Source organism: Pagrus pagrus (assembly GCF_965226575.1).
Source record: "Pagrus pagrus genome assembly, chromosome: 7".
Classification (NCBI taxonomy): Eukaryota; Metazoa; Chordata; class Actinopteri; order Spariformes; family Sparidae; genus Pagrus; species Pagrus pagrus.
The window spans coordinates 16433232-16457506 of record NC_140191.1 but is presented as its reverse complement, the minus strand read 5'-3'; the positions used below and the strand labels follow the sequence as shown (position 1 = coordinate 16457506).

The 24275-nt window shown below is 43.6% G+C and overlaps 1 protein-coding gene and 1 long non-coding RNA gene across 11 annotated transcripts in view; one reads left to right on the top strand and one right to left on the bottom strand.

The window, feature by feature from the left end:
* kif13a (kinesin family member 13A) overlaps positions 1 to 24275 on the bottom strand; it is a 42450-nt gene that overhangs the window by 2934 nt on the left and 15241 nt on the right. For 2 of the 10 annotated variants that reach the window (XM_084357328.1, XM_084357323.1), the window contains 36 exons: positions 24050 to 24110; positions 22287 to 22379; positions 21166 to 21346; positions 18579 to 18666; positions 17927 to 18061; positions 17701 to 17813; positions 17471 to 17582; positions 16058 to 16270; positions 15829 to 15939; positions 15599 to 15733; positions 14291 to 14421; positions 13966 to 14052; positions 13705 to 13880; positions 12644 to 12863; positions 11882 to 12044; positions 11638 to 11781; positions 11402 to 11551; positions 10894 to 11058; positions 10612 to 10785; positions 10095 to 10246; positions 9886 to 10018; positions 9582 to 9728; positions 8523 to 8555; positions 7473 to 7572; positions 6307 to 6433; positions 6152 to 6207; positions 5942 to 6066; positions 5228 to 5404; positions 5046 to 5138; positions 4796 to 4948; positions 4622 to 4699; positions 4471 to 4521; positions 3823 to 3910; positions 3337 to 3488; positions 2406 to 2582; positions 2 to 1166 (listed from right to left, as the gene is read on the bottom strand). In XM_084357328.1, the coding sequence (XP_084213454.1) occupies positions 2 to 1166; positions 2406 to 2582; positions 3337 to 3488; positions 3823 to 3910; positions 4471 to 4521; positions 4622 to 4699; positions 4796 to 4948; positions 5046 to 5138; positions 5228 to 5404; positions 5942 to 6066; positions 6152 to 6207; positions 6307 to 6433; positions 7473 to 7572; positions 8523 to 8555; positions 9582 to 9728; positions 9886 to 10018; positions 10095 to 10246; positions 10612 to 10785; positions 10894 to 11058; positions 11402 to 11551; positions 11638 to 11781; positions 11882 to 12044; positions 12644 to 12863; positions 13705 to 13880; positions 13966 to 14052; positions 14291 to 14421; positions 15599 to 15733; positions 15829 to 15939; positions 16058 to 16270; positions 17471 to 17582; positions 17701 to 17813; positions 17927 to 18061; positions 18579 to 18666; positions 21166 to 21346; positions 22287 to 22379; positions 24050 to 24110 (5659 nt within the window). The remainder of the gene's footprint in view (position 1; positions 1167 to 2405; positions 2583 to 3336; positions 3489 to 3822; positions 3911 to 4470; positions 4522 to 4621; positions 4700 to 4795; positions 4949 to 5045; positions 5139 to 5227; positions 5405 to 5941; positions 6067 to 6151; positions 6208 to 6306; positions 6434 to 7472; positions 7573 to 8522; positions 8556 to 9581; positions 9729 to 9885; positions 10019 to 10094; positions 10247 to 10611; positions 10786 to 10893; positions 11059 to 11401; positions 11552 to 11637; positions 11782 to 11881; positions 12045 to 12643; positions 12864 to 13704; positions 13881 to 13965; positions 14053 to 14290; positions 14422 to 15598; positions 15734 to 15828; positions 15940 to 16057; positions 16271 to 17470; positions 17583 to 17700; positions 17814 to 17926; positions 18062 to 18578; positions 18667 to 21165; positions 21347 to 22286; positions 22380 to 24049; positions 24111 to 24275) is intronic. The other 8 variants (XM_084357332.1, XM_084357325.1, XM_084357329.1 and 5 more) reach the window with 5 other exon arrangements.
* On the top strand, positions 6739 to 10707 carry LOC311259923. Its single transcript, XR_014622959.1, has 3 exons — positions 6739 to 6874; positions 7510 to 7663; positions 10619 to 10707. It is a non-coding gene; the product is annotated as an uncharacterized lncRNA (long non-coding RNA).

The window sequence follows — 24275 nt, the reverse complement described above, 5'->3', positions numbered from 1 at the left end:
CCCACTGCCATGTCAAGCTTCACACCGATCCAGATCCCCTTCGCAAACTCCACCCCTCCAACATAGTGGACCGTTCCTTTCCTTTTCCCCACCCACACCTGCTCCCCGGGGGCCATCCAGTCAGGAAGCTGAGCCACAGGGGTGCTCTCATCTCCGCTGGAATCTCCAGAGGGCTCTGCGCTGCTGGGGTTTGGGCTGGGGCAGGGACTCCCGTGGGGCAGATCTCCCTGGGCCGGCTCCTGGATCGGAGGTTCTCCTCCTGCTCGCAGAGCCGGGGCAGATGATGGGACTGTAGATAAAGGTGTGACCGGTGACGGTGATGCTGGAGATGGAGCTTTGTCAGGCACAGATAGTGGGTCTCTGACTGAAGTGCAAACAGTTGTTACAGGAGGCTCAGCTACACTAACAGAGCTTGAATTATTTGGACATTTGCATGTAGCAGTTGAAGTGTTTTCAGGAACAGATGTGTTGATAATACCAGAGGTATCGGAGGAGTGCTGATTGCCAGTATCACATGTTTCTACTTTATCTGGTTTCTTCTGCTCCCATCCCTCTGTAAAATGTGCTAAATCCACCTCTCCAATACTGTCGTCAGCCCCTTTAAAGTCAGTGAACTCCTGGCTGGCACTGAGAACAAAGTTGTGAGGGAATGTTTGCTGCTTGTTTGTGCAATTGGGGATGCCGAGAGGTGAGGAGGCAGGACGGCCAGGCGGATCCTGAACCCCACCTGCCGACTGAGGAGGCTGCTGGGCGTCACCCCCTGCAGAAACACTTTTGGTTTGTGTGCAGCCTCTTCCAGCAGGACAGCCGAGGGGGTCCTGGGCGTCTCTGGAGGCGCAGCTGAGGTGGTCGGAGCTCTCGCTGGCACTGAAAGGCATGTCGGACAGCGTAGCGTTGGAGGCACTGTGTGAGAAGTAGCCGCTTGTGCAGCTGCTGGCCGTGGGGCTTCGAGGCACCTCTCGCTCTCCACTCGCACCTCCACACCGGCTTCCCTTCAAGTCAGAGCGGGAGGACAGAAACCCCTCCTGGCTCTCCAGAGTGGCATTGTAGATCTCAAAGTTTGCAAAGTCCTCTGGGATGTAAGGCTGGAAGCTGCTGTGGTCCTGAGTGCCCCGTTCGAGGTTTAGAGTCATGTCCACATCCGTGTCCTCGTCCTCAGAGTCCTGCTGATCAAAACAACAGCAGCAGGGCAAAAGACCACCAGACATGATGTCAGTGATAGCCTGTATGGAGCTTAAACCTACATACACACTGTTTTTGAAGTGAAAGAAGACAATGGAATAATGGGGTAACATGTGATAATGGATCATGAACACTGAAGATGAATTATGTGCCACAATTTTCTTAACTTTGCTTTAAGGTGTTGCAGTGCTGCTGTACCATCGTTTATAGGTTTGTGTGAGGCTGTATGCACAAAGTTACCTTTGAAACATTTGAGCCACAAATTTTTTGAGCATTTTTACTGTGGACTGACACTGTGAAAGCCCTACTGTTCCCAAGATACAGGTGAGGTTGGGGTTAAAAGAGGTACTGCTGTATGTTTCTTAAGGTGAGGAGGGGGCAACTATTCTGCTCCAGAATACAAAGTTAATTCAAAATAATGATTAATTGGGCAATAATGATCTCATATTGTACCAATCTGTACAATATTATTTTCATAGCACTGTAATAGCTGACTTTTTTAAACCTAAATATTCAAGTTTCTTTGTGCAACTTGTGTTGAAGCAGAATCCATTTCTAAACTAACGTTAACTACTGTTGCTCTCTGTTAGCGGAGCTAAAGTCACGTCTTTTAGACTGTCGCGAAACTCTGACCCGAGTCCTTCACAAAGAAATCCACAGTCCAGTAGAGTTAAACAACTTACACAAATCATCCACAGGCTTGTCATGGCAACTGAGAGCAACGGGCAAAGTCTTATTTTTCATGTCACCATTTCAGTTGTCTCTTTTTCCTGAGACATGTTTTTTCTCCTCTCTCCATGATTCATATAATATATATATATATATATATATATATATATATATATATATATATATGGATTTGGATTATGTGTAAAAAGTAAGACCAGAGTCATTTAAGCAGGGAATTAAGTTTGAAGTGATGCTCAAAATGCCAGCAATCATCTTAGATTTTCACCATTTTATTAGTTTGCATTTTTTTTTACTTACCCATAGAACTTGTAGACAGAGTATGTTTGTTGCTAGGGAACACTAATTTTGTCAGAAAGTGTTTGAACCTCAAAGTAAATCCTGCCGGTTCACAGTAAGCTCACTGGAGACGTGTTGAGAAGAGGTTCATGTGAAATCCTTAAAGCAAAGTGTGACAGTGTCTCATGGGTGTTTACTGTATGTGCGTGTGTAAAACCTTTAACAGAAACCCTCCGAGCGGTGTGTGTAGCACTTACAGCAGTGTGTGGCAGTGTGTGGCTGAGCTTTCTGCTGGTGGGAGTGGTGGTGGTGGTGGAGGTGAGGGTGGAGGTGGAGGTGGAAGGCTTGCAGTGGCCCTCGCTGCCTGCCCTGGGCCGGCGCCAGGGGCAGGGAGGGGGGAGCAGTGCAGGGCTGTCCACACATGAGCGCATGCTCTGCGGATGGGTCAGAACAACAGCAAACACTTCACACACACACATAGCATGCATGGAGCTGGGCAGGCCAGTTACACAGTTAGTGCCATGCAGTTGGATATTTCACAAAAAACAGTGCTTGAAGTGTCCTAAGTGCGAGGAACTCTACTTCTTCTACACCCTACAAAAGAGCATTTTTTTCCAGGCTACAGCTATTTATGTGCAACCACAATCTGCACTCAACTGCTTACTGACCCAGTTTGCTCTTGATTTGTAAAGTACCTGCACATTTCTTTAGTCCACTTCAAGCAAAGATGAAAACAAATATGCAAGGTTAGTTAAAATGACTGGAACAGGCACAAACTCTCTGAAAAATCGAGTTATCACAAACAAAATCAGGCATGAGACTTTGTAGCGCAGCTTTGTCTAATGGATTGTTATGGTGATTCACAGCTGAAGTCATGCTCCTGTGAGTCACGCTCTTTTCATTTCAGTACAGTAACATAAACACCGTGTTTTTGTTTTTGTCCAGGCAGACAACAGCGAAGCCATTTTCACAAAAATCTTCAGGCAGCTTTGGACAATTAGTTACTTTTGTCAATGTCAATATATATAACATGTTGTGGAGATGTAATTTGATGTCAGTGACATGGTAAAAATGTAAGAATGGGGTTTGACAAAGTGAGGATATGTGGGACTGAAGAAGGTCCAATGAGAAAAACAAACATATGAATTCTCCCCCTCCTGAGAAAGACTTCAGCTCCTTCCTCCTTACCTCTTGTCCCAGCAGCGGCCGGGCCTCCAGGGCTTTCTTCGCCTTGTTCTCCTCTTTGACAGGCAGCAGAGACTTGAGGAACTTAGGTGGCTGAGGGGAGAGGACCTTGAAGGGGCTGGAGTTGAAAAACGTCGGGCTGTCTGGAACCAAACCTGTGTGGGAACATTTGGTGGTTTCTAATGTAGCAAATCAAACAGTCTTTCTCACACAAAAGGAAGTCAGGACACGGTGCATCTGCTTCACATTCATCAACTGAAAGAAGATTAGGCACCAACTATTTATAATCAATTTATTGCTTCATTTTTCAAACAAAATTGTCAAACATTCGCCTCGCAAATATAATGATTTGCTGCTTTTCTTTGTCATTTATGGTAGTAAATGAAGTAATTTTGGGCTAAATGATCAATTGTGAAAATAATTGTCAGATTAATCGACAATAAGATTAATCATTAGATGCAGCATTAATTAGCTGTTTCTGTAATTTACCTTGATTCTCCTTGTTTTTGATGGGCGTGGTGCAAACTGAGCCCTCCTGGAGATTGCAGATGGTGCTGTCCACGTGATCACAGTGGTCCTACACAATAATACACAGGTTATATGTATTGTACTGAGGTTGAAGTAAAGATGCAGAGAAGACTCTCATCTGCTGTATTGTACATCTTACTCCCAACCATCAACAAGCTTGTGAAAAACTTAAAAAGTGTGATTTCTATTATAAACGGGGAAATTATGACAAGCAGCATTTAGCTCAGAGGGAAAGCAATAATACATTTTGACAAGGATATTAAAATCATCAATCATAATCAGACCCAGTCTCAGAACAGTGTTTCAACAATGTTTCATGGGATTTCCAGGCCCAATTCTCTCAAATTCAAGGACCCAACACAGCATCATTGGAGACACTGATAAAGATTAATCACTAATACAACACTGAGAATTTTTCAAATGACAACTAGCAGGTGTTACAGAAGCTCACAGACAACAATTAGAGATAAAGCACAAAGGAGACTGTTAACTAATGTTAAGACAATAATATCAAAAGAACTTTAATTTTCTAAGCTTTTGAGGATTTAAAGGACCTGTGGGCAGAATGAGTTTCATGATCAACGTGTTGTTAAGGCACGCCCGACTTACCTTACAGTCTTCATCCTCACAACCAGTCAGGTCAATTTTACTACATGAAGACTGGAGAGCAACAAACAACATGTTAGCAGTGTATCATTGTTCAATAACTATTATTTCCATGCTGTTCAGTGGTCAGTGCAGTGAGTGATGAATTCATTACATGCTGTACATTTGGTGTGCTGATACTCCGTCTTAGGTGTCTCCCCTTGGCAGTGAGCGCTTCCTTCACTGTCACAGCCTTCATGGAAAAAAACAAAAGAGGTGCACCTTTACGTGACCCCCGACTAGATGCATGATTTGCACAACAACATGTGTACAAAGATGTATAAAATACCTGTCGTAGCTTCTCCAGACTGAGGATGTTCTCCACCTCCAGAACTCCTCGTGTGTATTTCTCTATGTAGGTTTCTCCATCCTGAGTCTCCTCGCTGTCCCCACGAGCAGCCATGAGGGCCAAGGTTTCCCTCTCCTCTGGTTCCTCCGAGGCCTGGAAGAGGAGGCGAGAACATGATGCAGAAAGCAGCCTTTGTCAGATACAGTGGTAGAAAAACATAGAATATTTTATCAGAGAATCGGAGTTGTACCTTTGGTATGTTGGAAACGATGTCATAAGTCACACCACAGGAGTACAGCGTGTTCTTTAAGGACATTCGTCGCTTGAGACTCTGAGTGAAACTCTGCAGGAATCAAATCAAAACCATATTAATCATAAAACACAATCCACCTCTGCTGTGAGCTGACTTCCTCTGATTAAATCTGTGTTAACCTGCTTGTTGTAGATGTTGACAGCGACCCTCTTCCGGAGCACCAGCTCCATCGAGGCAGGGTGGCTGAGCTGGACTGTGGCTTTGATGATCAGGTAAATGCGTTCGTTAGGAGACGTGATGCGGTTGAGGTGAACGGAATCGTGGATGGATGAGTCCCAGGAGCACACGGCAGACACCTGGTGGATCAGGAGAGTTGTAAGTTCATTAATGTTGCTGTAGCTGCACGCACACAGACATGGACTACAGTCACGTAGGTGGGCTGTAGCTTCGGGTCTGCAGCAGTTGGCTAATGAGCAGAAAAATCAGCATTTCATGGCACTTGAGCACAAATTAGCACAGTAAAGAGGGGAGTGTTTACTGTGGGGTTAGTGCTGCTGCTCAACATCAAAGAAAAATTAAGTCGACTTTTCTTTTAAACGCTTGTTTCCGTGCATGACACGCTGCAATTACAAGACTGTAAGTGTGTAATTATGCACATAATTGTAGGAAAAATGAAGGTTGCCCTGATTATCTGAGAAGAAAGAACTTCTAGCAAAATTTAAAGTAGTAAAAATAAGCAAAGGTCAGTCACGAATCTTTGTATGACGTGTATTTTTGCGAAGATGATGGTCATATGACAAACAACATTGAAACTACATTTGCATCTGTACTTGTGTTTCTCAGAGTTCCCTTTTTGGCCACAGGAGGGCAGTCAAGTCAAACCCTTTGCTCACCTCCTCGTCACTGTGCCTGATGATGGGCAGATAGAAGAACTGGCTTCCGTGCTCCTTGGGCAGGATGGAGTTAACACCTGCAGCATGTGGGCCGGTCAGCTGCTCATTCACTGTCAGATTATCGGCTGGTGGTAGAAAAGACTGTTAGTGTTTATACAACCTGACAGAAAACTGTGAAAGACCAGTTATATAAAGGATGAGTCTGCTTACCGTTTAAATCCAGGAAGAGCACGGGGATGTGAGCCTCCATTCCTGCAGGTGGAGTCCTAGAAGGGGTTGGATATGAGGTGAATGGTGAAAAAAAAGCAAATGGCTGCAAGTGAAGTGAGTCTGACATACGCACAGTGGTGCGTTTGTGTTTTTACCAGTCTGCAGGAGCTCCGGGGATGCCGCTGCCAGGTGCAGGGACCAGCACTGCATTTCTCTCTTCAGTCAGGCCGACCCACTGCTCCACCAGCCGGGCCTCGCGCTCAACATCCTCCTCTGACTTCTCTGGAGACACAAATTACAACATACATCAATCACAACCAGGGATGTTTCCGAGTAGTCGACTTGTCAGTTAAACTTATTACTATCTTAATGTGAACATTTCAATTACAAATTGACATCACTTGCACTGAAATATCATGTCTTTCTAACCAAATGCGGCTTCTGTTAATAATGTTAACAGCATCATTTAACCATTCATCTAATCATATTGTCATATGTAGATTTGCAAAGCCCTGACTACATTTACCTATATTTCTTTAAAAAGATGGGGGTAATTCACAACAATAGCTTGTCTTTATGCTGGTGGGATTTTGCAGGTTGGGGTTTCTATCTCCGGTGCCCATCAGTTGATCATCTTTGATCACACAGGATATGTTTTTGGAAGAGCAGCTGCAGTCTGCCGGTGAGCTAGCTGTGCCGTCTTTGAAGTGCGGACATATGCAGGTAGGTGCAAAAAATACTGGGAGAATGGCAGATCCTGCTTTTGATTTCAATGACCGAGAGTGAAAGCTCATTTCTATCCACCTTTGATTCAGAATAGAAATCGTGACATCCTTATGTTTAACTGTCGCGTCTAAAATAACAGTCCTGCTATGCTGTTGCGTAGTAGTTGTCAAGTTTTGTAGGATTATGTTCATATTAATGCACAGCATTTCAAATACGGCTATTAAAGAATGTTGTTCATGGTTTCAAATGGCTCTTATAATATATGCAACATTTTTTCAGACTGTTTATAACTTTATAGATCAAATTGTGTTTTTTGCGTGTTTCCTTGCTATTAGACTAGTTGAGTCTAGTCTAAGATTAGGTATGAGGTAAATTAGTGGCTAGTAGGGATGCAAAATTAATCAAAATATTAGTAAAACCCTAACAAATGTCACATCATTCTGACTTTATAGACTTTAAGATAGATTTTTTCAGTGAAAATAAAAAAAATGTGATGCAAAAATGATCATTCCCACTAATCGTGAATCATATTGAATCATCATATCTGTCAAAATAACTGCAATATGACTTTTCTTAGCCTGTGCCTGGTCCTCACCGTGTTTGTTGATGATTTTCTTGATTTGTTCATCAAGGTACTCCCGACGTTTGATCAGTGCCTCTGACCAGCGCTCTCGAACACAGTTGAGGTCTTCCTCCTGGAACCAGACAGAGAGCAGGATCAGTGCCAGCTGGCTCAGTGAGGCAGGGAATCTGCTGCAGGGCGCAGTGAGGTGTTAACACTGCAAGGTGAGGGAGGGTGCACAGGGCCAGTCTGTCTGAGGGAGTACTGGAACTGCTCCTTAATACTTGTATTATATTAGCCAAGCCAAGTGACAGCTAATCCTGATATCAGTTCCCAAACCCAAGGTGTTAAAAATCAAAGCCTTTTTGACAGAGATTCTGGGAAAACTCTCCAGAGACACACTCATAAGACCTCCCTTTAGCCATTTGCAACTTACACACATGCATTCACACACACACCCACACACACACCCACACACACACACACACACACACACTCGCATGCACACACACAAATATGTCCTCACATGCAGCCACAGCCGCCACCCATAGTCCTACCTGGATGCAGAGCAGATCACTCTGTGAGGGAGCCACAGAGTGCGGATTCCTCTTTCAAAGTAACCGACAAACCTTAAAGCCAACCATGTAATGCTTCTGACGTCAGCACACTTCCACCATGCAAAGTACTGTAATCATGCAGCCATGCAGTGCCCGTGTGATTAAGTGAGGCTTATTATTCCTGAAGCTCTCCAGTAGTGACAAGCAAACAGTAGCATTAGTGTGCACAACCTGAGGGGAAAGGCAAGAGAGAGCTGGGCAAGATCCCTGGCAGACTGGCTGCTGGCTGGGAGCTCAGCCATGGGCGGGACTGTCTTTTGCACACAGGGCTGCCAAAGAACAGTTGGTGTGATTGATAATTACAGCATCAGAAAACATCCGCGTGTGCAGCTGATGTTTAATAAAGCACTCGTTTAGCTGGTAGAGGTGCAGCCCTCTGCCTCCTGCCTCACATGCCCTCAGAAAACAGGCCTAGTCGCAAAAACAGTCAGCTGGGTTTCCTTCATGCTGCAGAGTGAGCTGATACCTGATAACTATCCACATCGTCCTCCACCTCTCTCTGGCAGGAGAAAACACACTCAGTCAAAGGTGGGGAACCAGAGAAGGCACTGACATGACAGCTCATTCACTGCTCATGTAACTTTCTAGGAAACTTAACGGTGCGAAAGAGCAATTACCGTCCATATTTATTTAATTTAAAAAAAACATAAACCTGGCACCAGAATTTACTCTTTTAATTGTTCTGAAAGTGGAAAAATTAAAACAAAAGGATTCCGTGACCACTAGTTTATCAAATTGCTGCTTCCTCTCTACACCAGGGCAGATCAGTGCATGTTCACGGAACAAACAGGCCACTAATGAGTTTGTACATTCCTTGGTCTTCTTTAGACTCACTGCCAGCCGTCCAGATGAACCAGTCATGGCACGAAACCAGAGATGGACTAAACATACTTTGGCTGAATCAGCATAATATTGTATATCGCTGGCATGAAACAGGCATACTGTTTCCCAAAACACTGTGTTCTTCTGTTTTAAAGGAACAGTTCACCAAAGACGAACATTCAGTCAATATCTACTCAGTTGGGTGAAGAAAAACTGAAGTAGATGGGGTCTTGTTTAAAAACCTAAAAAACAACCACAAAAAGGCTCCATACAGCTTGTCAGGCTTAATTCAAGCATGCAGAAGCCCTGAGAAATTGATTTGCACTCTCGATGCGTGGTTTAGCTTGTGCATCCACTTTAAACAGTGTGGCAACAGCATGCTACAGTGAAGATTGTGGCTTAAAGAAGGGTGTAAATTATGTATTTTAAAATCAATTCAGGGCTTCAGGAGCTATTTTATGTTTTTATTTGGTTGATTTTTACGTTTTAAAACAAGTCCCCATCTACTTTACTTGTTCAGGAGAATGCTACAACACTGTTACGAGTACGAAACCTTACACAACTTTTGAGTAGATATGACTCAATTTCCCCTTTTGGGTGAACTCTTCCTTTAATGCAAAATCTTTTCTTCTTAACACAATAGCGTCAGAGTCTACAGTGAGCGGTGTGTGAGTGTGCAAAAATGTGTATGAGTTTCACAGACCTGGTAGCTGTCGAGTGGTCTCTGCAGCTTGGTGGAGCGAGCAGACACACAGCCGATGGAGACGGACAGCAGAGCCTCCACCAGTAGAGGCAGAGTGCCTGAGTTTTGGACCGGCTTCACGCACACCTGCAGCCTCCTGGAGTGACCCTGCATGGACAAATCCAAATGATTCAACATCAGAGTTCTGCTCCCAGCACTGCGCTGTCAAAGTACTACATGTACAAGGCCGTCCAGAATGACATAATTTGTTATTATACTCTATAGTCTGACCTAAAGGGAAACTTGCTCATCGTTTTTCTCTGACCTGTCGGAGTTGGAAGACTCCTCCTGTGCTGATGTCTTTCCCAGGATGCAGCTCCACAGATGAATACTCTCCCTGCTCGTTCAGCTCCTGGATGGATGTCCACAGCTCGATCCTGCGAGACACTTCGTTCCACCTAGACAGGCATGATTAGTAAGGTGTGAAATGTCAAAGTCTGCGTGTGTCTGTATCCGATCCGTGAACTAATGTACCTGTCACGGAGCGTCTGGGTTTTGGCCTCCAGTGCATCTAACTCCCAGAGCGAACGTCCGTTCCCAGCACAGCGGTGACCCCACACCTCTATGGCCAACGCTCCATCTGATATGAACTCCAAAAACTCATCCGTCACATGCACAACGTAGTCCTGCACAAAGACGAGAGGTTTGCACTGGAGTTGAAAACAAAAGTAGCTGACAGGAATTTAGTATTCTGATAAATGCTTTAACTTAAAGGGTAACTCCACCAATCTTACACATTAAAGTGTGTTTACAGGTCTTGGGGAGTACTACTGCATATGTGAAAAAAGTAGTTATAAAGCCTTTTGTGGCTGCATGTGATCTGATATATTTCCTCCAGTGATGTCACTCAGTTGCAGTGTGGGTAATGTAGGCACCAGGTTTTGAAAAGCAGTCCACTGGTCTAGCATTGTACTCAAATTTGATGAAAAACTAAAAACAAAGTGCAGTTTCCCTTTATTGCATTAACAAACAACAGCTCCCTCTCACCCACCTTGCAGTGATCAAACTGGACAGTGAACTGGGCATCTGGACTTCGAGGGGAAGGTCTGTCTGGACTGACCATGGGAGGAGCCACGGTGGGCTCACCGTGCTCCCAGAAGGTGTACTGACAGAAGACGAAGTTGGACAGGTTGAGCGGCAGACCTGTAGCCTCCCTGATCCGCACCTGCAGCAAAGACAGATGATGGAGTCGAGTCACTGAGAGGTAATGTGCTGTGACAGTTGTCTCCCAGGTAAATGAATGTACTTTTGCAGACAAAAATAAACCCTTTACCCTGCAGGTGAGCCTCTTGGCCATGTGGACGATCTCCCCGTTGGTGTCCATCACCTCATAGCAGCTGCTCTCGCTGGAGTTCTCAGACGAGTCGTCTCCACCAGACAGGCGCTCCGGTACGGCTCCGCTGACTCGCATCAGCTCGACGTGCAACCTGCCCGCCACCTGTCCGCACAGGAGACGTCATTATAGAGACATTATAGAACACTTCTCTTTGTGAAAGCTTGTGGAAATGTTTTTAATAATGCTGGATTTATTTCCATTTTTTTGATCTTCAGTATTTTATTCTTATTTGATTTGCATTGTCTGGTTTTATTTCCTTTTGTGAAGCTCTTTGCAACATTGTCAAAACCAGAATGATTTGCATTTTTAAACTTTAATAAGCCACTCTGTTATATTTTTAGATATAGATGCGCATCATACGGCCCTAATGCAATAAGAATATTGGAAAGCTGCCCCATGAATAATTGATCTGTGTATTAATCTGTGTATCTTGGTGTCCTGTTACCTCTCCCTGTTGGCTGATGATGGGGACAGCGTACTGCAGTTTGACATCATGGAAAAGGCACTCCAGAAAAATGTTGGCCACTCCTATCAGGTTGTGGTTCTCTTGCGCCTCATAGAATGGGTCACAGTGATTGCTGTTTGCCTTGTTGTACTGAAAGAAAAAAACACCACCTGAATAAGCCAGTTCACCTCCTTATTTAACTCATATTTTCCTGTTTCTGATCCTCTGCTCCTTACCGTCTCCTCTGTGCCTTCCTTCCAGTCCCTGTAGTGGTCTCTCATATCCACCAGTTTGTTTTCTAGCTTCTCAATGGTCCACACCTGGGTCCCCTTCCCTTTTCTCCGCACCTGAATGGCCGGCTCGCTAACTATTGCTCCACGCTGAATAGAAAAGCACATTAACAGATTTAGATATTTCCTATATTTCTGTAGCGAGTAGTGTCGTGGTGGTGTGTGTCTGCTGCGGGTTCAGAGGTCTGACCTTGCGGTTGGCGCTGAGGTTGGCTGCAGGAATCTGAAGGGTGACCTGATAGTCAGTCAGTTTGTTCATCTCCTCCGCCAAAAAGTTGGCTTCTCGCACCAAAGTGTTGGCTTTCACGACCTGCTCCCTGAGTCGAGAAAGGCTCTGACGGAAAAGCTCATCCCTGACACACACACACACACAGATAACAAAACACAGGGATCATTCATTCATAAAGATGAAGACCTGTCACAGTTACTGATTGATTTTAAAAACATGTGATGTTTAAGTTTAAGTAAGGGGGTCACTGATTAGATTTGGCAGAAACACCAATTAAAACTCAGTCAGGTCAGAGGATAATGGCGAATGCTAACTAGCTATGGGTACTGTTTGAATTCCACAGTGCACCTTAACACTGATAGTGAGCCAGTGTAAACCAGTTTCAAATGATACTTGGAGCAGGAATGAGTGTGACATCTCAGGACTTTATCGTATTCCAGATCCCTCCTCACTGTCTAGATCTGATCTCAACCCTTAAAGAGGAGGAGGAACTTGATATCATCGTGACTCACTGATAAACCTGCGGGTACTGACTCAGAGTGAGTCAGCATCCAATAAAATCCCTCTGAGACATTTCACACACTTAACTGACTCCATGCTTCACGTATTTTAGGATATTCTCGGGGCACATTTGGCTTCTACATGTTCATATAACGGGGTACATCTAATAAGGCTAAGGTTGTGAATAATGCTTGTATAAATATCCTTCATCACTCCACTTACCGCTCCTCCGTCCACAGTCGCAGCTTGCCATGCGGTGTGTGCGTCGGGAACGCGAGGCGTTCGCTGCTGCTGCGGTGGTGCTGCGGCGTTTTCTCGGGAGACAGCTGTTGCCGTAGCGACTCCAGCTCTCGCTCATACATCATCCTCTGCTCCTCCAGAGCCGTGCGCTTCTCCTCCAAGTACTGCTTCTCCAGCACCTGGACTACGTTCTGCATGGGATCTACACACAGCAAAAACACAATCTAACACACATGTCTTGTCTTATGGGTTACAGGAGAAGCGCCGGGCAGAGCTAAAATAAAATAAAATAATTACCAACAGGTGCTGATCCTCTGATGAGCTTTGTTAATGACAAAATCCACAAAATCTATCCCAAAATCAATAATTTTCTTCCACAAGAAGTTTGACATTTTTGAAATATTAGTAAGTATTACAGCTAAAATGATATTTTAAATATGATTTAGTTGATTGACCTAAAATTCCACAGATTTACAGGAAAAAGTCAACAAGTCTGATGGTTAATTTTGTTTTGATGAGTCATTTTAGTCATTTTTCAAGCACAAATGCCAAATATTTGGTGGCTCAGTCTTCTTTGTTTGGCACAAAACAATCAATGTAAAGATGTAAACTCGGAATCAAGGAAGTTATGATGTCCATTTTTCACTATTCTCTTACAAAATGATATGATAATGACTACAAACATTACTCTGAGCCCTGCAGTAACTGAGTAACTGTCTCAGCTGTGGTGTCTTTTGTTCGTCCCACCTCAGCTCCACCCAGGCTGCATCTGACCACAAAAATCTGCATTTTGTAACACAAATAAACTGACAGAACAGTCAGCTGGTTATTGCAGTAAACACTAGAATTGTGCTTTTCTCTTCAACCTCAGAAGATGAACAAAAAACAGGGTATTGTTTTACAGTAATGGGATTTCTAAAAGATGTTATTAGCGGGAACAAGCTAGGTCAGAAACCTAAGCAGAACATGCAATATATACAGCTGTGGCCCTAAAAGCCTAAAGGATAATGTAGATTGGAGATGGCAGATTATCTTAATCATACCATTGTTCCCCAGAGTCTTCATTATGACCTCCATCTGGGCAAACTCATAGCTGTAGTCCTGCTCCGAAGAGGCCTCGCTGGCCGTCTCCACATCTGCCTCAATGAAGCTCTCTCTCGGAGAAGCTCTCTCCAGCTCCTTTAAACGGTCCCGCCGCTTTCGTTTAGGCAGATTAATCCTGCAGAGCAACACGACCATCTAATCAGTGACTTTTTAATTTCATGACACACTTGAATGTGTCCACACTAGGGCAAGTCTCATACCTGAAGAAGTGATTGTTGCCCCATAAGATACGATCTCCGTGCCACAGATGCACCAAGGAGTCGATCATTGTTCCGTTCACGCAGGTCCTGCAGAAAACAGAGGATATAAATGTTCTACTAATGAAGTTGTCAGACGGCATTATGATCTTCATCTTCAAACTAATTGAGAGGGAGCAGGAGGGAGCTCTGATATCAAAGCGAGGATTCCTGTACAGTGAGGTCATGTGAAACACTGAGGTCCAGTCATCCATGAAGCAGACAGACAACAGAGAGATACACAGCGGCAGACAGGGAGCGTATCGGAGGTAGCTGTACATTAGCTCACCTGGCGTTCCCTACGGGCATCAGGGTTACATCTCCGTCTGGGCAGAGCTCCAGGACGCAGTGCTCCGGCTGGATACCGATCCCGAACAGCTGGATGTCCTGAGACGTGTCGGCACCCACACGCGTGTGCTCCTACACACAGGTGGAGCACAGATTTAGGAAACAGATCTGAAAATAATTACATCTAACATCTTGTTCCAAATGTCAGGTCATAACCTCGAGACATCCAAACTGTTTATTGAAGCAATTTGTATTTAGTCAGTTGCAAAACATAAAACTCTTTTATTTTCACCAAACTCAAGAGTGAAAGCAATGCAAAACCAGGCCTGAAGTAAAAAAAAACTTGTGTCTCTCTCATTGCATGAGTGGGCGTTGTTAAACAAACATCCCAGCTTCTAGAGGATGTCCTACCCCGCAGCGAACTAACCCACTTCACTCATTCCACACTGATATGCCAGGCTGGCCTGCAGAAGCCAGACAAAGGCCTGTTGTTGTGCACAGGCTGCTTTCTCACATGCCTCTGCTCTTACAGGTCCAGCTAACTGGTTGCTTGTTCCACTTCAGTGCTTTGCAGAGTCCAGCCCTGCTCTTACTGGACTCCTCTCAGCTCTCACAGCGTCACCACTGCAGCAGATCACTGCAACACATGTGCTGGGTTCAGGACCGGGGTCGACAGTAAATATTACGGATGTGGCATGTGGGGGGCCGAGGTGGTAGGTCCGTGTTGTTAATGATATACTGTAACACCAATGAATGAATGAGTGTGTGACTAACTGGCTCTTTTGCTGCAACTAATCTTGTAGCAACCCCTCCCTGTTTGACTTCTGTACAAACTTTATCATGTGCTTTGGCCTTGTCACTTTTGCAGCTACTATCGACAAAAAGTTACAGCATTTGCCACAAACAGCATGGCAACGTGTCACTAAGACCTTCCATCCATTCATTGCCTTCACTCATACAATCATTTCTAGAGTGAGAAAGAGAGAGACTTCAAAAAACCCTCAGTTCTCACCATGTATGATGATGAGGTAGATATTTAATTGTGATAATTAGTCATTAATAATTTTAATAATTTATGACTAGTGAAAGACATGATAATGTCAGCATCATCTACTGAGGCGACAACAACTTGAGTCGTATACTGAAAAAGCTTATAAATGCTTGTCACTGTTTTTGTAATTTCTCCAGTGTGCTCACTTTGGACTTTGTAATCCCACAAATAAATCCTGATGTACTAATGACAAAAGGCAGCAGGGTGATGGTAGTGGGGACTGTGCTGTTGCATTATCACATAGTTAATATGTATTACCTTCAGGTAGTAGACCAGTAGCTCATTCAGGGCAGGATCAGCATTCAGATTGACCAGGAAACACTTGTCTTCACCCACTTTAATCCCTGATGTCTCCAGAGAGATGCCCATGCTCTCCAGCTGCTTCTGTCGTTCCTGGAAACACAGATAACAACAGTGTGACTGTAGGTATAAATATGCTAAATTAAGAGTGAAAGGTTCTGGAGTCTGTTCATGACTAATGCTCATACTGTGGCAATCTCCTCTGTCTTCCTCAGCTTCTCCTCCCAAGTGACAGTCATCTCCTGAATGAGTTTCTCAGACTCGTGCAGTTTCTCCTTCAGCTCAGGAGCCTTCAGGGACTGATGGGAACATTAGAGGAAAACAATCAGCTGGATCATCATGTGATTGATGACAAATCTGGCATGGCTTCGTTCATAATTTGCGAGCTTCTTCGGTCCACCCAAACCCTTCTCTTACCTCAGCCTGAGAGAGCTGAACTTTGAGCTTCTCCACCTCCTCCCTGAGCTCTCTGATGATCCGAGCGTTGGGGTCTTCGTTCACCACAGCGTGGTTGACGATTCTCTTGGCTCTGTCTGCATACCGGAGCGTGGACAGGGTCTCCTCGTAGTTATCGGCCGCTGGGCTCACCGTGGCTATCATGGCTGTCTTGCTGTTGCCTCCAAGATTATCCTGAAGACACGAAAACAAGTTGAAAGGAGGCATAACTAATACATCTTTCTATTCAGTCTGTAGACTTGGTGCAAAGGTTGCAACAACAAGCAACAATTTGTCATCAGTGTGTCAAATTTCAGCATTTCTTGACCAATGACACATCATCATAACCATGGACTGACTGTGAGACAACGAGCCCCAGGATACAGATATGTAACCCCCCCTGACTCTGCCACATAGGAGCAAGACACACAGACTTTGTGACTGCTTTGCCTCTTTTTGTAGTCGCCTTACATTTCTTTGCAGTTTCTCTTTGTGGTCACTTTGAGTCAGTCCATTTGTTTCTCTTTGTCCTCTTTCAGTCTCTGTGGTCATATTGCATCTATCTGTACTGTACTTTGCCCCCGTATGTAGTCATTTTAGCATCTCTGTGGTCATTTAGCCTGTCATTTTGTAGTTTTGTTTCTCTCTGTAGTTATTTTGTGTTTCTTAGTGCTTGTTGTGTCCCTTTCTGTAGTTGTTTTGTGTCTCTTTGTAGTCATTTAATTTCTCTCTAGTTATTTTGTCTTTTTGTAATCGTTTTACAGAAGTGTTTTGTTTCTTTGTTGTTACTTTGAGTAAGTTGTTTTGTTCCTCTTTGTAGTTCCAGTCTTTGTGGTTGTATCACATCTCTCTAGTCTTGTTTTGTATATCTTTGTGCTTGTTTTGCTCCTTTTTTTAGTCATTTGCATATCTTTGTAGTTCTGTTCCTCTTTGAGGTCACTTTGTGTGTCTTTGTGCATGATTTACTCCATTATTTAGTCATTTAAGTGTCTCTTTGTGGTTGTTTTGTCCCTTTGTTGTTGTTTAGCATCTCTTTGTGTTGGTATGTGTATCATTGTGATCATTTTTAGTTGGTCATTGTGTCTCTCTTTGTAGATCTTCTGGTGTATTTGCAGTCGTATTGCTTTGAGCTTGTTTTGCCCCTTTGTAGTCATTTTGTGTTTCTTTATAGTTTTGTGTCTCTTTGTGATCTCTCTGCGTCTCTCAGTAGTTGTTTAGTGTCTCTTTGTAGTTATTTTGCTCCGTTTTGTTGTCATTTTAGAGCCTCCCTGTCATGGTTTTGTGTCTCCTTGTGTTCAGTATGAGTCTCTAAGTAGTCGGGTTGTGTCTCTGAGTGAAGCCCAAGGAGGGGCCCTGGGCAGACTGTAACAAATATGTGTAGTATGTGTATCATACCTTCAGTAACCAGGTGAGGACTGAGTCTCTGTATGGCACAAACTTGGCCTTCCCCTTTCCCGCAGACTGATCAGCCAGGGCAGAAATCACACAACCTAATGTGGTAAGAGACCTACAAACACACACATACACACACAAAAATCCATCAGAGCCATATCAGAGTTAACCTGTCAGATGATTAACTGGACTTCAAACATCTGCATGCCTCTCATATTGAAACAAATCCCCACTTGTTAATATTGCTGCCCTCTTTGAGCCTCTCTCCAGCAGCTCCGGTCTTGGACACTCGCTCACTTCCTGCCAGGTCGACCAGACTCAGCTTGCTCACTTTCTCCCCCGAGTTCTGTTTACCACATCACAACATGAAGGAACAGTCAGCCGGACAAATTCATATACTGTACACACACAAATGAGGTCACTAGGACTTCAAGGTGAAAGTGGGCTGAAAAGACTGACCCCGGACTGAAGATCGTAAAGTGTTTGCGTAACAATGATACTGAAGACGGCATGTGATCGACTGCTCTCCTCGTTCATGTTGGTGGCTGCAACTGTGCGAGATTTGTTCCCCTCTGACATTAACACCTCAATGTCCTAAACAGAGAAAGAGGGAAGAAAGACACAGACTGAGTACATATCATTGGATGCAGACAAAACTTGAATATGAATCATTATGACAACAATAAAGTCAGACATAATGGCTGTGTGCCATGTGATTTAGCTGGGTCAAAGCCGGCAGCAGGCCAAGCTTGAGGGCAATGCACTGGACTAATATCAGGCAGAGCAGAGCACAGAGGAACAGGGTGGAGATGTCTAAACTTAATTAAGGAAGGCCCTGCCAAGGCTTGGCATACAAACTACACGAAATCCCATGACTGCATCCCCACATGAGGAGTATGCGTCATTAGAGTTTCAGCACTTGGGAGGATTTGAAACTAAATGCTTATTCCGAATGTAAATCGGCTGCTTCACAACAGGGGATATGATATAAAGGCATTTCTGCTGCGTGCTATAAATCATGTCTGTGCTTGTGTGAAATATGAGGCCTTTGGTCAGTGATACAGGGTGGATTCAGCTTCGCCGTGTACTGACAGATGGGTAAAAAACACACCTCAAAGTTGGTCACAGCCAGCTGAGACAGACCATCCACGTATGGACCCAGGACTTTGTGTTCCCGAACTTTCAGGGACTGTCGGCTCCTTCAAAAACAGAGAAAGCAATGAAATGAGTGCAAGAAACAGAAGAAAAACATAAAGGAATATTCCTCTGTTTGAAGCCCTTTTCGTGCCACACTTCTTAGCACTTAGCTAAAAGCTAAAAGCATTTCCTCTGACCTCTAGTGCATGATCGGGATGAATGAAAACATAACTGAATGCTTCGGGGTTTTGAGAAGACTCATTTATCCTCCACTTGGAACATTAAATCTAATTCATTATTAGGGAAATTAGGAACAGCCTGTTGTTGGTCTTTGATAACAAACCTATTTCAGAGTAACTTCGATCCCTCATAAAAAATCTCATTTTAAAAAGCTGCATTTGTTTTTCTTACCATACTGTACTGCTTGTGGAAATGACTGGGATGAGATTAAGTCTTCATGAACATGCACTACAACTGCAATAAAACCTTAACAGGAGTTTGACGCCAAGTCCTCACATGGAAAGTAAACATTCTCATAAAAAGTTTCTGAATTTCTTAGAGGACAGGTCCGCTAATCAGATCTTATTTAAAAGACCAACGCAAACTTTCTGACGTCTCCAGCCTTCCTGTGGCTTTCAGTCTCATGGTCATTTTTAACAACATGCCCAAATACTTTAATTTGCTATTTCATTGAAAAAAAAAAAGTACTGTAGATTTAAACAAGCATTACTAGGGCTGGGCAATATATACAATGTTATATCATTACCGTGACATGAGACTATATATCCTCTTAGACTTTGGATATCGTTATATCGTGGTATGGTATAAGTGTTGTTTTCTCCCAGTTTTAAAAGCTGCATTGAGGTAAAGTGATGTCATTTTCTGAACCTACCAGACTGTTTCTAATTGTTCTCATACTTGTCTTCATACTCTGAGTCATTCTATCCACATTACTGATGATGTTCGATGTTGTCGGCCCGCCCCAGCATAATGAAGTTCTTTGAGGAGATTTCAAAATATTGAGGTGTTTATTGTGAATAACAACAACAATGGAGGTGTATGAGACAGAGGGATAAACTATATTGAGCTTTTTTAACACAGACTTGTTGGCAGATATGTAATGGTTGATTTCCATATTGTGATGGTATTTGGACTTTTGTAACTGGTGCTGCACGACCATGAAAAACAGAGAAAAAGACGAGCTTGTTCCTGAAAAAGTAGAAAACATACAACAACCAGAATGCCAATAAATGCTCCAGCTGGTTTATGCTGATTGGGCAGTGCTTTTGGCACCTCACAGCTAAACATTGCACTAAAATACGTGTCTGAAAACATTCAAGGTGTGAAATAGGTAAGACAGTAGCAGCATCTTGGTTCGTAGTTTATCAGCACTGCCTCCTCTTGACAGTGTGAGTTTGATGATACGCCCTTCTTTAGATCCAAGAGAGAGAGGGTCGTCTGTCTATCTCACTCCAGCTTCGATACTTCTACACTTTACTTATATATAAAAGATGCAGACGTACACTGTGTAGCTCGAACAACAGCCCCAGTGCCAGCTGAAGTCCACCAGATGACTGCAGCCTTTTGCCTGCAAATGAGCAGGGAGCTCTGGGTGCAGGCACTGTTCATTTGCATACTACCCACATTGTACTAATACATCCGGTTGAAAATCGGCAAAGCTGTTTCACTAGATGATGCAGGTGGGTACACTTAAGCTCAACTACACCTGGCTCTCTGCCAGATGTTTACGAGAAATCGTATATATCAGTAATACTCAGTGAACCTCTCTCCCTGGCTACAGAACGACTGAGGCTGGCAGAAACCAGGTTCCCTGCTTCCACTCTAGTCATCAACCACCCACTGCAGCACACAAGAGGATACAACCCACTACCAACTCAGCGTGACAGAGATCCTATTTACTCTTGATTCTATACTAGAGCCAATGTTTAATCCTACAAATCACTGAGGAAGATGGACAGGAAAGATCAAGAGAGTGTGAGAATTGTTATATAAGCGAGGGGAAGTTGCCATCGAAACGGCTCTGGCTGCATCTTCAGACATCTGCAGCACACAGAGCGCTCCACTGTCGTCCCTCTGTGGGGCTCAGCTCACAGGCTGCTCGGACCGCTCTCCTGCTCCCAGCTACACTAACAGATGTCCCTGAAACACACTCTTCCACAGTCCGCTCTTCTCTGCAGTCTGTCTGCCAACCCACATCAGACCACGGAGGCAAAGAATGCAGCAGTGTCAGAGGACGGCGCTGGCCGCTGCTCTGCAGGAAATGACTGGGTTGAGCTTCCTACTCACATCATACTGTTGCCGCCATTCGTCCGCCATTCGGGGCTACTAGACACAACAGAGCTATAAACAGAGATGCAAACTAACACAGAGTGGGAGCTGACGGAGAGGTCACTGCTCGTGCTGGAGCTGGAGTGAATCAAGACTCCACAGTTTGTGCAACCAGCTGTGTGTGTCACGCCCCAGGCCAAAAGCATTACCAAATCATTAGCTCATTATATTCACATATGCTTATTCTGGAGAAGACCACACGTGAGACTCACCCTTTGGGATCGAGTAGGTCACGGACCTTCTCGTTGTAGATCTCCATGTAGGACACCTCCACCTTAAACGTGTGGGACTCGTTCTCCTCCTTGTGGACCCTCTCAAACAGCGAGCAGCAGAGTCGAGGGATTAAACCCGGCTGCTCCCCGTTCCCCATCATGGAAAAGGACTTGCCTGAACCTGGATGGACATTGCAGAGTCACACATGAGCGTATCCCCTACAGAGAGAGGTCTATAAAAAGAAGAGACTGGGCCTTTACTATCAGGGCAACATCACTCAGGAGGAGACAAGGCGAGCCACATCTTTGTGCTCTTTTAAATCTATTTTGAAACCTTACAATGCACTTTTATTTGATTATTCCTTGCTTTGAATGTGGAATAATACATTCTATTGTTGTATTTTTAAATATCTTATTGATAATTCATTTTCACTTATTTTTACATCTACATTCTTATTTATAATGCTTTTATTTTATTGGATTCTGTTTTTTTGCTGTTGTGAAGTACTATGTTTGAAAGGTACTAGACAAATAAAATACATTTCTGATATCAGAAATGATTTCACTAAACTGCAGAAAAATGGTCGTCCTGATCATATTATAACAAATTCTCTACATGTTGTAACAGTGGAAAAAGTCTACAGCCATGCTAGCTGCTAGCTGTGAGCAGTTAGCATGGCTATGGACCAAAATTGTGGATGACTGACCGACTGACCATTTTCCATCACCTCAAAATACTTCTTAGACTAATACTGCTTGAAATTCAACCTAAATACCATTTATCTCCGGCTCCCATCATAACTACTGTAGCTTTTTTTCTCATACATACATCAGGTGACTGAACACTGAAATATTCGTACCCCTGTCTTCAAACTTTTCAATAGGTGTGTCTCTTTACAAAGCGTTTCCCTCTTCGGCAGGAAGTGGGATAAAGGAACTAATTTGATTCACGGAGAGGAAGGATATGAGTAAAGTGATTCACCAGTGTGATCAGAAATACAAGTCTTCCTGTTCTTTAAAGTTTCTACGGACACATCTGGAGGCAACTCGACCTGAGAATATACTTAAAGACTTAACACAGTAAAAAAACAAATGTAGATTTCATCTGGATTTTCAGTTACCTGTTTGTCCATAGGCAAATATGCAGGCATTATATCCCTGGAATGCATTTTCAAGTATTCCCTCTCCAAGGCACTTGAAGACCACCTCTTGACCTTTTAGACAAAGAATCGGTCACCATGGAGATTATGTAAACAGATAAAACATTCAGTTACATAAGTACTCTTAGCTGTCTGGTCTGTATTCTTGAAATTAATTCAGAGAAACGTATCGAGAAAGGGCCACTAAACTAGTAACAGTGAACACTACGATTCATGAAAGGTGACAGATTCCTGTCTGGCCGGGTGGAAAATGTTGGGCTGTGTAGAGAAATCTCTTGTGTTGCTCACAGTCGTGCTCCAGCTGAATGGGACAGCTGTTTAATGAGCTAAATAAAGCCTTGGCCCGGGCCCTTGAGGCAGCCCCTTCACTGAACAGATTGCCTTGTTGGTTCAGCACAAAGCAGATGTAAGCACGACATTTCCAACGAGGAAAATATCTACGTTGATTATTATGTTAATCATCCTCGGACGTGTTTTCTATAGATGTTACAAAAACTGTAGCCGTAACCTTTTCGGGGCAGCGCTCATTAGAGAGATAATAGAGGAAGAGAATGGTAGCTGAAGAAATTGAATGCACCATGTAGGTGGGCACATAATAAACAAAACAATGGTGGATGATTATATCAGTGCAGCGTGATACAAATACAACCGTCCAGTATTTATTACACAGTTATTGTGATGGCTAAGTACTGATTACAATATATATTACGCAAAACTAGGACCGCAATTTATGATTATCTTAATATTGATTAATCTGCTGATTATTTTAAGTTTTATCAATTAATGCTCCCAACAGTCCAAAGACTCTTCATTCATTTTACGTCACGAAAAGCAGCCAGTACTTACATTTAAGAAGCTGGAACAAGCAAATGTTTGACATTTTTGCTTAAAGAAATGACTGACAGATAACTTAATGATCAAAATAGTTGGTCTTTCAATTGACTAATCGATGGAAGGAGACCTAATATGCTTTATATTTTTTTTCCTTTCCTTCAGTGTTTTATATAGGATCTTGTGCATGTAAAAGATCCTGAAAGTTAAAAGGTGAACGTCCGCACCAACAGAAGCTCCTCTCTCCCAAAGAAAACACTGCTCCTCAAACGCCTCGTCAGTAGTCCCGCCTTTAATTCTGTGAGTTTGTGACATCACACTATAATAATTCATGCCTAGCGGCTTGTTCGGCAAGTAAGAATTAATTTAGCACAGCTGCTCTGTTGTTGTTAGTGGTGCTGGGTCAGGTGTGTGTGAGCTGACCAATCAGAGCAGACTGTGTTCAGGAGGGGGGCCTTAAAGAGACAGGAGCTGAAACAGAGCATCTCAGACGGAGGGAGAGTACAGAGCTGCAGCACTGGACAGTATGAGAAAGCTGATGTGTTTTTGAGCATGTAAACTTATTCTAGTAGTAACCCCAAAGTGAAATTATTAACCTGAAAGTGAGCATAATATGTTTCATTTTAATATACTGATCGTTGCAGCTCTGCACAAAACCCCATAATAATTGTATTGTTTTGAGACAATCTAAAGACTAAATGGATTCACTTGCAATGCAAATGACGAAAGACACAAACAATGCTTTGCTTTGCATGATGCAAAATCCGTTTTCCATCAAGTAGGGAGTTCCCCTGCATTACTGCTGCACAGAGCTCAGCAGGTCTTTACACGGGACATGATTTGACTTCTTTAGTGATGAGTAAAGGATCAGTTTCACAGCACTCATGACTCACCGGCATATTTGGGAACGTTGGACTCATCCATGGACCAGAAACAGTGGTCAAACGCGAACACCTGCAGAGGAGACAGCATAGGGAGTGTAAACACAAGAGTTCTCACACCTGTCAGAGCACGTACAGCACAACACAACCTGATCTTTCTTAGCAGTGGTTCTTCTGTAGTACAAAAACAGGCTTATTGTGCTGTACTGTAGCATGCCACCCTGCAGTAAATCAGCAG